The sequence below is a fragment of the Muntiacus reevesi genome, chromosome 3 (genome assembly GCF_963930625.1).
Source record: "Muntiacus reevesi chromosome 3, mMunRee1.1, whole genome shotgun sequence".
Lineage (NCBI taxonomy): Eukaryota > Metazoa > Chordata > Mammalia > Artiodactyla > Cervidae > Muntiacus > Muntiacus reevesi.
In genome coordinates this window covers 170,140,799-170,159,098 of record NC_089251.1, presented here as the reverse complement: position 1 = coordinate 170,159,098, position 18,300 = coordinate 170,140,799, and the positions used below count along the sequence as shown (strand labels likewise).

At 39.1% G+C, this 18,300-nt stretch overlaps 1 protein-coding gene across 11 annotated transcripts in view; it reads right to left on the bottom strand.

The window, feature by feature from the left end:
- The window catches only part of SYNE1 (spectrin repeat containing nuclear envelope protein 1), a 471,391-nt gene that overhangs the window by 89,960 nt on the left and 363,131 nt on the right, over positions 1–18,300 (bottom strand). For all 11 annotated transcript variants that reach the window (XM_065931098.1, XM_065931099.1, XM_065931094.1 and 8 more), the window contains 9 exons: positions 13,878–14,033; positions 10,339–10,509; positions 8,248–8,381; positions 7,401–7,605; positions 5,563–5,745; positions 4,867–5,013; positions 2,632–2,786; positions 2,088–2,235; positions 759–853 (listed from right to left, as the gene is read on the bottom strand). In XM_065931098.1, coding sequence (XP_065787170.1) covers positions 759–853; positions 2,088–2,235; positions 2,632–2,786; positions 4,867–5,013; positions 5,563–5,745; positions 7,401–7,605; positions 8,248–8,381; positions 10,339–10,509; positions 13,878–14,033 — 1,394 coding nt within the window. The remainder of the gene's footprint in view (positions 1–758; positions 854–2,087; positions 2,236–2,631; positions 2,787–4,866; positions 5,014–5,562; positions 5,746–7,400; positions 7,606–8,247; positions 8,382–10,338; positions 10,510–13,877; positions 14,034–18,300) is intronic.

The window sequence follows — 18,300 nt, the reverse complement described above, 5'->3', positions numbered from 1 at the left end:
AAATCTGATAAAAGAAATGAGGTTTGTATTCCAAATATCACCATGGAAAATTGATTGGGTAGAGTAAATATTGTTCTTAGGAAAGGTAACATAGGACAAAGCTGTCAATTCACATGCCATAAATCTAAAAAGGGGCTAGATTTTACCTCTGCATTTTTAATACAGAGATACTTTGTTAAGTAATAAAGAGAAAGCAGGGTTTCAGACTGAGTGTAATCTGACTTAAGGTAGCAAACCATTTTCAAATCATGGTAAGGGAAACCTGGCTTTTCCTGAGTTAAAACCAGGTACATGAGGGCTAGGCTTGATTCTGTTGCTACTTAGTTATGCGACCTTGGTCAAATGAATTCACGTTTCTGGGCCTCAATTTTTCATTTGTAAGTAAGAGAGATGGTCTAGTGACCTCTGTGCTCCTCTGAGGAATAAAATTTCTGCAACTGTATGAGAATATTACCAGCATCTGTTGATACATCATTGACACAATTCATTCTGATCTATTTTAATTCCAGTCTCCTACAGGCGACTAGCAAAGGTTGGCTAGGTGATTTCCAATTACTCTATGTTCTTCATACAACACAACAGAGGTTCTTTAAAAGGATTCAATACTCAGTCATTTCAGAGGTTCAGACAAGTCCTTCCTCCAATTACTGAGGGTCCTTTGCGGAACACTTGCTTTAGGCATATGCTCTCTTATTTGCTCAAAGAAAATGACTAATTTGCTGGAAGCTTTCTTCGTGATAAAATATCAAAGATCCTACCTGTCATCAACTTGACCTTGTTCTAGAAGATGCTGTCCATCAAAAATGATCGAGTGCAAAATCTGCTGACGGCTGAACATCTCTGCTTGAAACAACTGTTATTTAAAAAAAAAAGGAAAAACATAATTTAGAGTTCCTAATTTTAGTGACCAGTTCTCCAAAAACTTTCCAAAAATTCTGGTTTAAGCAAGACTGTGAAAAACACTTCCAGATGAATCAGGCTGTATTAATATAAAAAATCCTGCAATGTGAGAATATTTTTAAAACTATCCGTTAAGATAAACTTAAAGATACAGTTTAGTTTTTGTCTACTAAGACTAAGTGACTAAAAGTAGAATTATGTTTCCTTTCTTTCTTTCAAAATCACCCAATAAAGTTAGTTAATACATAATTTGTATTTTGGTTTATTTTATATGCAGAATATGGTCCATTTTTAGACAGAATAGTGCTAAAACCTTTTAAAAAGTTGAAGAATGGGAAAAAATCCACCATTTTTTATAAACTCACTGTTTTCAGTTTAGCTTAGTTAATAAAATTGTTTCACCACTAAAAGGCTTTCAAATTTTCACTGTTTTTTAAACAGGTTTATTGAGACAGAATTCTATATCAATATAATTCACTTGATTAAAGTGTACAATAATTTTTCTTATCTTTACAGTTGTACAACCATCACCACAATCAATTTTAGACTATTTCACAATCCCCTCCCAAAGCTCCATACTCATTAGCAAGTTTCCAGCTTTTAGTTTTTCTCTGCCTTAGGAATCCTGGATCTCCATTTGTGTGTATTTCATAAACACATGGAGCAACTTAGTTACACCAGTAAACAGCATAATAGAGACTAACAACAAATTGATTAATTTGCTTTCTGTATCTAATTCTCTCTAGATGTTTCTTGATAAAGAATTACAGTGCAATTTGATCAGGAAGTACACTGGGAGATGTTTGGCAGCTTGCTTTTCTAGTATAAAATATGTATGTGCTTTTTAAAGAACTCACAATTTTAATTTATTAAAGATTTTTATCAAAAATCTCTAAGCAACTAGCCTTGGCAATATTATTGTAGTCTGTAACTAACTTGGAAATTATCTTACCATAATTCTGACATGATACCTCGCAGGGTATTGAAGCCTGTCCCATGCTTATAACCAACCATGCTTTTGTGATTAAGATATCAAAACTTCAAGCTTAAAAAAGAAGACAAAAACAAAGCATGCATTCGAGCTGACTCAGCGCACAGTATAGGATTTTCTTCCACATGGCATTTTGCAGCATCTTCCAAAGGCCTAACACTATCTTATCAGCCAAAACTGTACTGGCATAACTTACCTCATGCGCTCTCTGCTGCTCCAGAAGATGCTGATAATTCCCTGAAATCTCTACTGCTAACTTCTGTTCCGTTTGAACTAGGAATTCCATCCATGTTTCACATTTTTCCAAGAAAGTCTGATGTTGTAGCAAAAATGACTGTAACTTACTGACAGAACGAAAGAAAAAGAATGACGATGTTGCTGCTTTTTTCTTATGCCTGTAGCACATAAAGCTAGATTAAATAATCTTTGCCTCCAATTCTAATTTGACCTCTACAAAGCTCTCACATTAGGTAGTAAAGGGTTTTAAAAACTAAAATTGAAGAAAAATGTTTTAATGATAAAATTATATATCTTTCACATATTCTTATATAAAAGCTTTATTTTTTGATTAAAACATTATTCAGTACATTCAACATGGGAAACTGTATCACAATTTGAGTTGCCCACTTTTAGTTCAAATTTTGTATCACTGGAAAGATAGAATGTATAAATATACACAAATCATGAATTTATCTCTAAGGATATTTCAGAGTGGCCAAAACACCTCTGGGTTATGCTACCTGAATCTTTCTGTAGTCTGGGAGGAGATCAGAGACCAGTGACGATTCAGATTCTGCATCCTTTTGATTTCTTTATCGTTCAGGGGCAGCCTGTATCCAAGCTCATTCAGACGGTCTAAATCTGGGACCATGCTACTGAATTTCAGCATCTGTCCCTGGAAGCAAGATGCAAAAGTAGGTTTAGCACCACGGTCAGAAAAGGCAGAGGACTTTCAGAGTGCACAGTGAACTTCTGATTTCAGCGAGAAGCTGGTCTTTGGTCTCCTCTGCGTTCCTAGGCACCCACTTGGAATCTCCAGAGTCGCAAAGAAAGCAAGACGGCATCTCCCCATCAGCTTTCAGTGCTGCTGCTGCTACTGCTGCCAGCTACTCACTGTCCTTTACTGTACGCTTAGGAGTTTACTGTGTTATTTACTTGCATCATTTACCCATCAGTAAGTCTTGCTTGAACTGATAAAGGATGAAAATTGTGTTGATGCCTGAAAAAACTTATTTCCTACCCTTTATATGTCATTTATCCGTGTTAATCTGCTCCATTATTATTTAATAATAGTAATAGTTATAGCAGTAATAGCTAACATTTATTGGGTGCTCATAAACCAAGCACTGTTGTAAGAGCTTTACAGATAATAACTCATTTTATCCTCAAAACAATTCCAAAAGCTAAAAACCACTACTATTTCTGATTACAACAAGAAATACGAGGCACAGATTCTTTAAGGAAATTGCTTATGACCACCCAGCTCATGAGAGAGCCAGATAAGCAACACTTGATGCGTTCTCCCTGGATAGAACACAAACTCACTTGAGATCTGAAATTACCATATGTCATCTCAAGAGCTTCAACTTTAGTTTCTTGACCCCAGCCCCAAAGTTGGTGAGACTCAACTGAGAACGCAGTTTATGCTTTCTGGTCTCTTTAGTCTCCCCACACACAGGACAAAGCTGCCTGTCCTGGTTTTCCTGTGGGCCTTCTTAACTCCCATCGAGGAAATTGGCTATAGGAAGAAGAAAAGGTCAGGCCACCTTTGGCTGTGTGTGTTTCCAAGTTATGAGCTCTGCAAAAGGCTCATAACCCTGAGAGAGAATAAATCTTTCCAACTGTCGAAGCCAAAAGCAACCTATTAGATGCCAGAATTTCCCCAGGTACGTATCAGCAGTGAACAAAAGTGACATGGCGGTCACGGAGAGTAAGACACTATTCCAATAGAGGAGAGAACAGCAGTCACTTAATTGCATGAGCATCATTAGAAGATGTGATGAAACTCTGAAGAAAAAGAACAGTGGGTCTGACAGTGTATCGCTGGGGGGGCCTGATCATGGACAGAAGGAGAGGCTTTCTGAGAGCGCCTTTGAACAAAAGGGCCAGGAGCTGATTGATTCCTTTTGGTGGGCATGGAGTTGGTGGGATAAGCAATGAATTCCAGGATGAAGGAAGCCAGAGCACAATTTGCCCAGATAGCTGGGAAACCCTGCAGCTCCCAAGTGGCTGGAGAGTGAGATGGACAGCGGTGAGGATGAGATTCTCAGGAGGGTGGGAGCTGGGTATTTCTGGTCTTGATACTTCACCACATCTTTGTCCTGAGAGCAATGGGAACCCACTGAGGGTTTAAGCAGAGGGACAATATAATAATAAAATGGGCATGTCTATTGTATTATTTTACTTACCTTAAAATAGCTCATAATTAAGTAAATCTCTGCAAAAGAAAAAGATCATTGTAGCACTATGGGTTGGAGGGAGAGAGAGAGATTCAAGGAGGCCCATGGAGGCTGAAGCTTGGCCTTGGCCCCGGAGAGAGACTGGGAAACTTGAAAGGACACTGACAGAGGTCATGGGCTAGGTGGAGCAGGGACCAGAGGGAGGAGGAAGAAGGGTGAGATGGAGATACAGCACTGCTCCTGGGGTCCCCCATCACAGACCACGACATCTGCTGTGCTCCCAGACATCACTCCTCTCAAGAGAACAGAAAAGCACCGCTGGCAAGAATTCTCTTGGGAACAAATGGTAGGCTTATGTCAGGAGTTTTGAGTTACCCTTAAGACTCTGAGGATAAAAGACAGACCTGGGGGACTTCCCCGGCACACCAGTGATTAAGACTCTGCAACTTCACTGTAGGGGGCATGGGTTCGATTCCTGGTAGAGGAAGTAAAATCCCACATGCACAAGCTTGGCCAAAAGAAAAAAAGAAGACGAAGCAGAAGCTAGATCTGGGATGAGGATTTGAACACACTTACCTTCAGCTCCTCCATCCTTTCCTGAATGGTCGAGAGGTCAGATGAGTGGCTAGGGTCCTGCCCTTGTAGTATTTCTTCAGCTTCTACTATCCAGGTCTCCAAAGCTTCTAAACTCTTGGTAAAGGTTTCATAGTCAAGAACGCCAGCCTTTGTTTCCACAAAAGAAAATTGGTATTTAGAAATCTAGTGAAAGGGCAAGTGGATGTTAAAATTGTTTTTCATATTCTTGCATCAAATTGCCATTCTCCAGATGTCATTTCTAAAAAGACAAGGTTGCCATGATCTACACTTTCTTCTTTGTATTAATGTAATTTTCCTAAAGCTTAGAATTACTTCTATGTGCCATTAATTAACCAATTAAAGTTTTTTTAAATACATCATCAAGAGAGATATATTGATTCTTGCAAAAGCTTATGTAAACATGAGTGTTAACATTAAAGTTACTTAACATTTATTAACTGAACACATTTTACCATGGGAGAAATCACTGATTTCAGGGCAAAATTACATGGTAGAGAACAGGGCAAGACTCCCAGCTTTCCTTGACCCCACTGGAACTTTCAAATTTATTTATTTTTAAATTTTTTGATCTTGAAGAAAGCATTGTTTTGATGATGAAAGTTCTCCTTTTCCTGTTTATGCCCAGGTTTTATAGGATGCCTAACTCATAACACCCGCTGAATATAAGCTCTGTACCTGTAACACAGACTGCTGTTTGCAGAGAGCCTGTTCTAGGGCATGTAATTGTTGCCTCAAAGAGAGCCAATCGGATTGAATGGCTGATGCTGCCGAAGCATCCACTTGTTGCTTGAGTTGCCCTCCCAGCTCATGAAGAACCACAAGAGAATCCTGAATCGGCCCCAGTCCTTTGAGGAGGTCCTACAGAAGACGAAAATATGCTCATCATGAAACAACAGGTTAAGTGTACTCATTATTGTAAACAATTACAGACGCTCATTCTTACTTGTCCAATTACTACATTAAATAACCCCCCCCTGTGGGGTGGGGGGTACGAAATCAAGAATTGAATTCTATTTTTAAAAACGTGTGTATTAACATAAAAAAAGTGCTATTCTGATTATAAAAGCCACATAGGTTCCTTGTAAGACATGGAGGAAATGCAGAAAAACTTACATAAAGAAGAAAAAAAAATTATCTACAAGTAGAGCCAATAACTAGAAATATTTTGGCAATTTTCCTTTTTTTTCCCCTGCCTCTTCATGTAACTGATATCAGGTTGAAAATCCAGTGCTACATTTTACCTTCCAGGACTTAATATCAGACAGGCGAGGGAGGAGCCGTATGTGTGGTCACACCAAGTGGTTACAGAAGCTCCACCCTGGCGGGAGGGCTCGGAGGCCTAGGTATGGCTCTGTGACCAGCAGCAAGAGCGGACTCCATTCTTTTCCGCACCATCTGTGGCCTCCACGTTTTGTGAGACCCTCGTATATGCTCCAGATTATAAGCTGGTGGAAATTCCCTGTTTCAGTTTCCATCTACCACTTAGGGGTGACAACTGACTGGTTCTTCTACCTGTTACTGATGACTCACAGAGAGATGGAAAGAGCAGAGCCTGCCTGGGGACTTCAGTGAGAGGGGTAAAACAAAGGACAGCTTTAATTTGACAGAGAGATGAGAAAATTCACGGCCATCATTTGGCGCACTTGACTGTAAAACAAGCATCTCTCAACTCAGGAGGACTGAAAATGGAAAATGACAAGTCTCATAAAGATGAGCTATGTGGAAAGAGGAAAAAAAAGCACTGAATTAACTTCACGGTAAAACTTAAACTTTAGCTTTCAAGGGATTATTCATTTTTCATGTGAAGGCCTTAGAATGAGTTGAACTTTTATTTATGTGTTTTTTATAACCTGCCTAATTCTAATAAACTTATTTGGGAAAGTTTATAAGAAGATCTTTGAAATAAGTTCATTAAAATAAAGACAAACGGGGTAAACAGTAAGAGGCATGTGATAGATGAAACAAGAGAAGAATAATTTCTGAAAACTTTAAGTAGGTTATTGGCAGCTGCAGTGAAAAAGAGAAATATTAAAAAGCTATTAAAAAGAAGTATACTCATAAATCAGGAAAGACTTCTTCTTCCCATTAAGTTCTTAGAAGAAATTACTGTGTTGAGGCTTACATAAGAGATAATGGCCCTAACTGGACAATATCTTTTTAACAGTGGATTTTTAAAAGATGTAACATTACTCTTCATATGGTCATTTCTTATATTGACCATCTTTGTAAAGACACAGAGATCCTAAGTCTTTCACATGGATTGTATTCCATTAGAAACAAATGGGAAAATGACTCTTTAAAAACGCAATGGGAGGGGATCTCTTTAACTCTGATACATGTGCAACTGTGTTCTGAAAACCTAGCAGGCTCTCTGATACTTGAAACAATCATTTGTGGAAAGCTGTTCCACATAGAGCCAGAAGGAAAGCTCACACACAGCAGCACTTGCCCTGCAAAAACCTGGGAAGTCCAAGCCTGGCAAGCTGAGAACCCGCGATAGTTCTTGACCATACATTGCAGTCTTGGATCCAGCTGGCGACTTCGTCATCGCCGATGTCCTTGTCGGTGGCTGCCTTCAAGAACTCGCTGCTTCGTCCCTCCTGCTGCTGAACCGCAGCGGCACACTGTTTGGAGTAGTCCTTGTATCGCTGCCAGAGCTGAAGGAGGGCCTTGCTGGCACGCAGCTGCTCGGCAATCTCTTCCAACAAGTTATTCCATCTGGAAATGATAGCCAACACTCATGGGTTGATTCCCACCTCTCACCGAATGCTGTGATTTGCTATTTTATTTTTCATGATCCTGGTTCATGTGAATATGGAAATAATGCAGATGTCTCATTTCTATTTAACGTAATAAAAAGTAACATTTCACACACATATTTCAAGGATAGATAGTAGAAAAGGGGTCAATCTCGGGGTATACTGCAGTTATAATTCCTTTCTAAATGTTTTCACTGCGTGTGTGTGTGTGTGTGTGTGTGTGTGTGTGTGTGTGTGTGTGTGTGTGTGTGTGTGTGTGTGTCTGCAGTCATTGCCTGCCAGGCTCCTCTGTCCATGCAATTTCTCAGGCAAGAATAGTGGAGTGGGTTGCCATTTCCTTCTCCAGGAGATCTTCCCGACCCAGGGATCGAACCCAGGTCTCCCACACTATAGGCAGATTTTTTACCAATGACTCACCTGAGAAGCCCCATTTTCACTGTATTTGTTTCTCCTTAAATTCATTTTGTGAAAATAAAAACATTAATAGAATAGAGCCTATAAGGCTCAAGTTCAAAATGCTAGGGTTTTAATTATATCATTATTTATAATTAGATTGTGATATAAATAATGAGCAACACTGTAAAACCAGCATATTCCATACCTCATGTTGACTTCTTTTAGTGTATTAGTAAGAGTTTCTGTCACAGGTGGGTGACATTCTTTTAAAAGTTGACTGGTCACAGAGCCAAATTTCTGCAAGCTCTTTTCCTGTTTTTCTAGATCATCTTGAAGATTCTGCCCAAAGAAAAGGCCACAGATGACATGACAGGGTCTAAAAGTTCTAATGACCAAATTTTAAAGTAATATAGCTGTTTTCATACAATATGAAAATATGCACATACAAATACATAAACTGTGACTTTTGCCCCAATGTTTTATAAGTTTCCTTTAGATAATCATTTCTTTATGAGTTTGTTCTTTTGGGTGCTAGGAGGGACTCTTAACAATTGAGCCTTGGAGTGGGATGGGTAATTCTGCCAGGAAAGTTCACACAGGGAGCCCCTGTCCATCATCCAGGAGGAAGCCGGGGGGCTGGTGGGCATGCAACCTGGCACATCATGGGTCTCTTTGCTGCTCAAGATCAAAGTCCAGATCTGTATTCTATTACTTACCAAGAGTTGTACTATCAGAAACTTCTGATAATGATAGTTTAAGATATCATAGCTTTCCTGCTTGTGTGCATGTTCAGTTGCTTCAGTTGTGACAGTCTGACTCTTTGTGACCCTGTGGACTGTAGTCTGCCAGGTTCTTCTGTCCATGGGATTCTCCAGGCAAGAGTGGGTTGCCATGCCCTACCCCAGGGGATCTTCTCCACCCAAGGATCAAACCCGAGTCTCCTGCATCACCAGCATTGCAGGCAAATTCTTTACCCACTGAGCTGCCCAGGAAGCCCCATAGCTTTTCTGAGTACCATCTACGTTCTAGCTCTGAGTGATCTTCCTTGCGGAGGATCTTTATTACACAGGCTCTAGGCTTGGTGGAGTCTTCTACCAAGAACCACTGAAGAAGGATATTTCCCAGGAAATGCTGAAGTGGCAGATTCAGTTCCTAGTAAAACTCCTCAGGTAAATCAGGCTGCAAAAATCCAGCCCTACCTGACACTGCTTTCTGGTTGCCATCAAATCAAATTACATGAGGAATAAACCCTGAGACCTTTCATATCTTAAGATAGAAGAGATGAAAAACAGAGGAGGCAAAATTAAAAGATACTTCTCCTCAAAGGTATAAAATGTGTTTTTAAACTTAGTATTCTCAAAATATGTTTTAATGATTCTTAGTATCTGCAATAATTATTTAAGGTTTAATGCAATTATACATATTCATTTCATCCTTCCTGCTCACCTGCCTCACCTGAAAAAAGGGCATTCTCTTCAGCAAGTCTGCATATCAGATCAGCAACATGTAAACTTAGATGGCCAAGTGAGGGATGTGGGCCGAGGTAAGGAGGGGCCATGCTCGACTCTTGCTGACCCCCCATCCCTGAGGCCTGCCAGGCCCATGTCACTGGCTGTACTCTTCAGCCAGGGAGAAAGGTCAGTAGCAGGCGAAGAGTGTCTGGTGCCCAGGAACATAGGGGATGAGGGCAGCGATCAATTGAGGGCAGTGGCCCGAGTGAGCAGGTTGTGCTGTTAAGTCCAACAACAGCCACGTCCCTCAGGATGAAGGACATGATAACAGACACACGGGAAACAAAGCCGCCAAGTGCTAGAAAACGGGGATTATGTGTACGCCTTGGAGAGACCACTGACATTCTGCGGAATGCAAAGAAAATAACTTAATGGTTTAAAATGTTACTCTTTTGCTATTTTTCTTTCTGTGTTCTTTTAAAATCCCTTAGACTATGTTTAGAAAAGCAGGATTAAAAAAAGAAAATGGGAAGACATAAAAGGCAATGATAATAGATACAGAAGATTGATTTGGGTATAAAGTCATTTGATAAAATACATCCATCAGGATATTTAATTTAAAAAAATCATTTAGCTATATACCAGCTATTCCAAAATCTGGTATCTACAGGCAAGTTTGATTATGTAACAAATTAAGCAAGTAAAACTAATTTTGAATATTTTGAAAATAATTAAATGCAAACAATACAGACCAACATTTCAGCAGGATGTTTGAATTTGTTCACTTTTTAAAAAATTTCTCTAATTAAAAAGAATGCTAAGGATGGGGTCAATTCACTCCTTACCTGAAGATTGTCCACTTGAACTTGCACAGCTTCTAAAGAGCCAGTGAGCAGACAGAATCGAGAAAGAGAGTATCGGGCCTCCATGAGGCAACTGTTTATCTCATCAAACGCCACTCTATGGTGGCTCCACTGGTCAAGCACGGATTTCAACAGGATCTTGAGTTGGCCAACCTTTCAAAAGAGTCAGAGACTTCTTATAATTGCATACTATTTTACATGGTAAAATATACATTCCTTTGATGGAAAAGACATTAACATTTAAAAACTTCACTGGGGTTTCAGGCATTGCAAGTAAACTCAAATTAAAAAAATTATACATTAAAACAAAAAGTTATAAAATATGTTTTTAAAGTAAAAATGTAGCAATGTTGAAATTTAAGTCTTTCATATATGCGATCACATAGTTAAATTAAAATGCTTAAAAAGGTTACACATATAACCTTGACCTATGGTATCAGTTCAATTCAGGTCAGTTGCTCAGTCATGTCCGACTCTTTGCAACCCCATGGACTGCAGCATACCAGGCTTCCCTGCCTATCACCAACTCCTGGAGCTTGCTCAAACTCAAGTCCATTGAGTCAGTGATACCATCCAACAATCTCATCCTCTGTCATCACCTTCTCCTCCTGCCTTTAATCTTACCCAGCATCAGGGTCTTTTCAAATGAGTCAGTTCTTTGCATCAGATGGCCAAAGTATTGGAACTTTAGCATCAGTCCTTCCAATGAATATTCAAACTGATTTCCTTTAGGATTGACTGGTTTGATCTCCTTCCAATCCAAGGGATTCTCAAGTCTTCTCCAACACCAAAGTTCAAAAGCATCGATTCTTTGGTGCTCAGCTTTCTTTATGGTCCAACTTTCACATCCATACATGACAACTGGAAAACGACAGCTTTGACTAGGCAGACCTTTGTTGGCAAAGTAATGTGTCTGCTTTTTAATATGCCGTCTAGGTTGGTCATAGGTTTTCTTCCAAGGAGCAAGTGTCTTTTAATTTCATGGCTGTAGTCACCATCTGCAGTGATTTTGGAGCCCAAGAAATAAAGTCTTGTCACTGTTTCCACTGTTTCCCAATCCATTTGCCATGAAATGATGGACCAGATGACATGATCTTTGTTTTGTGAATGCTGAATTTTAAGCCAGCTTTTTCACTCTCCTCTTTCATTTTCATCAAGAGGCTCTTTAGTTCCTCTTCACTTTCTGCCATAAGGGTGGTGTCATCTGCATATCTGAGGTTATTGATATTTCTCCCTGCAATCTCGATTCCAGCTTGTGCTTCATACAGCCCACATTTTCGCATGATGTACTCTGCACGTAAGTTAAATAAGCAGGGTGACAATATACAGCCTTGACGTACTCCTTTCTCAACGTGGAACCAGTCTATTGTTCCATGTCAGGTTCTAACGGTTGCTTCTTGACCTGAATACAGATTTCTCAGGAGGTACATAAGGTGGTCTGGTATTCCCGTCTCTTAAAGAATTTTCCATACTTTGTAGTGATCCGCACAGTCAAAGGCTTTGGCATAGTCAATAAAGCAGATGTTTTTCTGGAACTCTCTTGCTTTTTCTATGATCCAATGGATGCTGGCAATTTGATCTGTGGTTCCTCTGCCTTTTCTAAATCCAGCTTGAACATCTGGAAGTTCTCAGTTCATGTATTGTTGAAGCCTTGCTTGATGAATTTTGAGCATTACTTGGCTAGTGTGTGAGATAAGTGCAATCGTGTGGTAGTTTGAACATTCTTTGGTTTTGCCTTTCTTTGGTAGTGGAATGAAAACTGACCTTTTCCAGTCCTGTGGCCACTGCTGAGTTTTCCAAATTTGCTGGCATATTGAGTGCAGCACTTTCACAGCATCATCTTTTAAGATTTGAAATAGCTCAACTGGAATTCCATCACCTCCACTAGCTTTGTTCATAGTGATGCTTCCTAAAGGCCCACTTGACTTCACATTCCAGGATGTCTGGCTCTAGGTGAGTGAACACACCATCATGGTTATCTGGGTCATAAAGATCTTTTTTGTATAGTTCTTTGGTGTATTCTTGTATAGTTTGTGTAGGTGTATTCTTTGTATAGTTCTCTTAATATCCTCTGCTTCTGTTGGGTCCAAACTGTTTTTGTCTTTATCGTGCCCATCTTTGCATGAAATGTTCCCTTGGTATCTCTAATTTTCTTAAAATAGATCTCTAGTCTTCCCCATTGTATTGTTTTCCTCTATATCTTTGCAGTGATCACTGAGGAAGGTTTTCTTATCTCTCCTTGCTATTCTTTGGAACTCTGCATTCAGATGGGTGTGTCCTTCCTTTTCTCCTTTGCCTTTCGCTTCTTTTCTTTTCTCAGCTATTTATAAGGCCTCCTCAGACAACCATTTTGCCTTTTTGTGTATTTTTTTCTTGGAGATGGTCTTGGTCACCACCTCCTGTACAATGAGACAAACCTCCGTCCATAGTTCTTCACACACTCTATCAGACCTAATCCCTTGAATCTATTTCTCATTTCCGCCATATAATTATAAGGGATTTGATTTAGATCACACTTCAATGGTCTAATGGTTGTCCCTACTTTCTTCAATTTAAGTCTGAATTTTGAAATGAGGAGTTCATGATCTGAGCCTATAGTATGTATATATATGTGTGTGTGTGTGTGTGTGTGTGTGTGTGTATGTATATATTTATATTTATAATACGTATATATCATATATATATTTATATAATATATATGTCACATATATATGTATATTTTATATATATATGTATATATATATAAAGTGATAAAAGATCAATATATTTAGTACCACCATTTAGGAAACATATTAACTGAGTGTTTTAAATTCATTAACCCATTTTATCCTGGTAACAACCTTTGAGGTAGATGGAATCTTAACTCATCTTACAGATGAGGAAACTGAGGGATGAAGAGGTGACTTAGACCCAGGTGTTAGCTGCACAGATAGGGACAGAGGTTGGATTCCAGTCTATCCTGAAATAGGGCTGACAAGATTGCTGATGGACTAGAGGTGGGTCTGAGAGAAAGAGAGGAATGAAGAACGACTCCAAGGGTTTCAGCCCATGCTATTGGATGGGTAGAGCTGTCATGAACTGAGATGGCAGAAAGCCTAGGTTTGCGGGGGACTGACGGGAGGTGGTTTGGGCAGGAAGTTTGAGATGTCTACTGGCCATGTGAGTGGAGACGCTGGTAGAGGACTTCCTTCTGTGTCTGTCTCTGACTGAGTTTAGGGGAGAAGTTCAACCTGAGTATACACACTTGAGAACCATCTGTGCCTAAATGGTATCTATAGACCAGAATAGATAAGATTTTTGAGAAAGGAATGTCCATAATAATGTTAATTATAGGAAACATCTGAAGCTAGACTCTTTTTGAAAGGTTAACAAAGTGGACTTAACAGTATAAATACATGCTGTCTAGATTCAGCAATTATTTATTCAGTTACTTTACGAAAATCAAAGCCCACGTCACATTCCCATTTGGACACAAGATGGTAAGCGCGGTCTTGGAGCCAATTCTCCACAAGCAACATTACCATGTGGTCTAAATTTGCCCAAGTTTGGTTGAGCTCCTGAAGCGTGCTCCTGACAATGCCAGAGACGTCTTCTTTCTTGTTCTGAACCAAAGCAAGTCCATTCTGCTCAATTTTCTCTACCTCTTTCTCTTTTGCTTTAATCAAGTCTTCCAGATCCTGAAAGATGAAGAATTAGTCACTTTAAAATTACTCTATTATGGAACTCTGGGGCACACTGAAATTGAGCCATGATAGTCTCATATCCAAAAAGACCTTTTACTAATCCAAAAAGCTTATTGTCCTCAGGAGAGGGTCACCAGAAGGATACTTCTTCCTACATTTAAACTTTTAAAATTCTCCTTTCATTCCATGAGAGGTGAGCGCAATGTAAAAAATGCAAAATTTGATTACATAATAAATAAGGAAATGGCAATATGAAATTTTTTTTTCAAGAAGCTACAAGGAAAGAAATATATGTTGGACATGGTAACATGATTTATATCCTTAAATTCATTTATCTTGCTATTGGAAAAGTTTCACAGTCCTAGTCTCTGGAAAGAAATGCAAGAGAATGGTATCCTGGACCCCAGTATCTGAGATTTAGTTCCACTTCTGTGACTATTAAGCTGGGCCACTTTGTGCAAGTGAGAAACTTCCATAGGGTCTCAGTCTCTTCAAATGAAAAAACAAGAGTCTCCATTAACCTCTCTTTCTCCCTAAAATACTCTGATTCAAGTGATTCAGAAAGGTTGTACGGGCTTTTTTACATGAGTCAAATCCTCATCTTCTTCAGGATTTGCATTTATAATGGTCAGCATGAAATGCTCGGGCTTTCCTGGTAGCTCAATTGGTAAAGAATCTGCCTACAGTGTGGGAGACCGCCTGCAATGTAGGAGATCCAGGCTTGATCCCTGGGTCAGGAAGATCCCCTGGAGAAGGAAATGGCAACCCACTCCGGTATTCTTGCCTATGAAATTTCATGAACAGAGGAGCCTGGTGGGCTACAGTCCATGTATTCACAAGAATCGGACACGACTTAGTGACTAAACCATCACCACGTCTACCATGAAATGTTCTAAAAAGAAAATGAGATGATGATATAGAGATCATACTTAACCATAATTCTAACCCTTATTTTAAATTCATTAGAAAACTTTGAAAGCATCTTGAGCCAGGGTGAGACTGCTATCAACATTTTATGGATGAATAAGTGGGAGATTTAAGTCATAACACCTGTCTCAGGTCACAGAAGGGCCACAGAAGTGGAATTAGAACCCAAGACTTTTGAGCCTACTGACTCCCAGCCCAGTGCTGAAGGCGGGTCATTGGATAGGAGTCATGGAGAAGGTGTAAACCTATGTTGGGGTGATGTGAGCAGCTGTAGTATATGGAGACCTGGTTATATGATCATATGCAGAAGTACATCCCCAGAACCAGATGTGTAGACCTTGGGGCTCAGAGTGAAGAAAACTGAAAAATATTTTAAGCTTGGATAATGTCATAATTCTGTGAAAAAGATTTCCACCTCCCCGTCATGATCCACACACGGATAACGCTCGCTATCCGTCTTGGGTGGTGGTATGGGTATGGATAGGGTAACGTCCTGGTCTCTGTTTTAGTTTAAAATGTGCCCCTTTAGTTTTTGTTTCTCTGTGGTCCAATCTTTTCATCACTCTCTGTGTGTCTGTGTGTGTGCGCTCAGTTGCTCAGTCATGTCCAACTCTTTGCAGCCTCATGATGGACTGTAGCCCACCAGGACCCCCTGTCCATGGAGTTTTTCAGGCAAGATATTAGGGTAGGTTGCCATGCCCTCCTCCAGGGGATACTCCTGATTCAGGGATTGAAACCTAAGTCTCCTATGTCTCCTGTACTGGCAGAGGGATTCTTTAGCACGATGCCACCTGGGAAACTCTCGACCTTATGTACAAAATAGGAATAATAATACATTTGGCTCACCTCAGAGGGATAACATTGGATAAATATGTCTATGAAATCCTTTTTAAGCTATTAAAAACCAGGCAAATGTAAGAGTATTATTTTATTTAGCCATTTGGTAATCTGCCTTGCTTCAGTGCAAATTTATTTATTTTTCTCTCCTTAATTATTAGGAAGCTATTTTTCTCTTGATGTATTAATTAGAAGTTCTTGCAGTCAGTAGCCTCAAGAGATAATTTTTGTTTTTAATAACTGGTCTTTTATTTATTATTTACAATTTTGCCAGTCTGTTGACAGCTTTGATAATTAACCTGAGAATGAACGTAATGATTAGTAGGGTTACAGGTCCTATATACAGTGAAGAAAACATAATCAACTTTACTATTTAAGGATTTTTTTCCTCTACTTCTCTAAAGGATTATATAACCAAATAATCCGTCCAACATGTCTTTAGTATTATTCTAAAATTCAACCACTGGAATTAAACTTATTCTCATTTATCCATAGATGTTAGTTTTTTAAGTGAGCAATATTAAATAAATGATCCATTGCTTAGAAACACATCTCAAAAGTGTCCTGCACGTTTATGTTGGCATAAAAGCACAACCCAGGAGAGAAACAGGAATGAAATATATATTTTGTGCAAAACAAAGGTATGTTTTCATTTCTCTCCAATAATAATTAAAAGATGATTCTGTTTCTGATCAATGAAGGGAAAAGCCAAAACTAACATTTTTGCTATAATAAATCATTCTTAACTTGGGCTAATTCAGAAATACCAGTTTTTAGGTTGGTTTGAGTTCATAAATTACTCCTGGAAAAGTAAAAAATATCCAAGGCCTTTTAAACAAAATAAAGCTTGAATCCAGTCACCAATGTAAGTATGCTGGCTTAAATTCTATACTTTGGTCCAGAGGAACAATTTCTCAAGAATGACAATAAATTTTCACCAAGGTCTGTGGTGCTGTCAAATGGAACCTGCCAGTTAGGCTATTCTAATTTATCTGTGATACCCCAAAATAACTGTGGGCTACTTTAATTCTGTTGTTCTTTTATAAAAAAATGACTTTTCATTTGAAATCATGAATTGGCATTGGAGTGAAGTCGTTTCAACCACACATGAAGCTTTCTTTCTGACACTGCCTGGTGTGACCCTCTGGGAGGCTAAAATTTGGGTCGGAAAAGGAGTAAAACTTGGTCAAGTTTCTGCTATATTTTCCATCTAGCAATCTCCTCTCTCTCTCTCTGTTAAACAGAAGACATTACATAAAAAGAAAACGGCAAATGGCAGAAGAAAAGTACATTAAGGAGAACAAAAAATAGCAAGCAAGAAAAAATAAACGAGGAGAAGGAATAAGGAAAAACAAAGGAAAAGGAAAGCTAACCTATAATTTCAGTCTTTTCATAGTCAAGTTTATTACAACAAGGTCATAAAGAAGCACTCATCTTTCTCATGTTCATTCTGAAATTATGTTTTAATTTTAATAAAAACATTTTAATTGAGGAAGTCATTCTTCAAAGTAAAATTCTGAAATTCTGGCTCACTTGTATATTTTAGAATTGATAGCCTAAGTTAGAAACACTACTGGACCCTCGAAAATTGGAAAGGCATGTGACTAGCCAATGTGTGTTTTTGGTCTTCCATCTTTTACACAGCCATCTTACTTTGTAAGGAGAGGGGTGTGTGTGGGGTGTGGGGGGCAGGCCACAAGGTATTTGTGATTTTCGTTTCTTGACCAGGGATCGAACCAGTCAGTGTCCCCTGCTGTGGAAACACAGAGTCTTAATCACTGAACCACCAAAGAAGTCCCTACACACCCATCTTCTGGTGTGAAGTTCCCCCCCCCCCCAAACTATCTCTCTGTATGATAGTTTCCTTTGCCATTTTCATGCACCCTCGAAATTGCACTCCATTAGCTTGTCAGCCCAGTACAAAAGCCCGTGCTCTTTTCTGAACCAAAAGGCTTTGATTGAGAGCTTAAATATATCTCTTTACATATACCCTTCAAAGAAAAAACATTGTTTCAAGGGAAGATCATCACCAAAGGCCTTTCTTTTTGAAAGCTGAAATAGAAAAACAGATTTGGGGTAAGGAGCATTTCTGTAGAATTGCTTCATAGTTTAGTCTTCAACTATCCTTAGGAAATTCTACAGAGAACCATCACAGCTAATCTGTAACACATCAATTACTGAATTATTTTTTTAATTACAGCATTAACTGTAATAGCTTACATTTCTTTCATATAAACAAGAACCCCTAAGGAAATATTAAGGAGTCCCAAGTCACTGGAAAATATTTAGTCAGCCCACTCCACCTGAACCAAGATCCTTATCACTAACTGTGGAATAAGCAGGAGGTGTCTGGTCTTTCTGATGGGACACAGCAGAGGGGTAACACTGTCCCCTGGGACGCACTGGCTAACTGGAGTTGAACCAGAATTCAATCAAGCCTCTAATGCTGACTTCCATTTAGACAGGAAAGGCAGGTGAGAGAAGAGCTTCTTAAGGA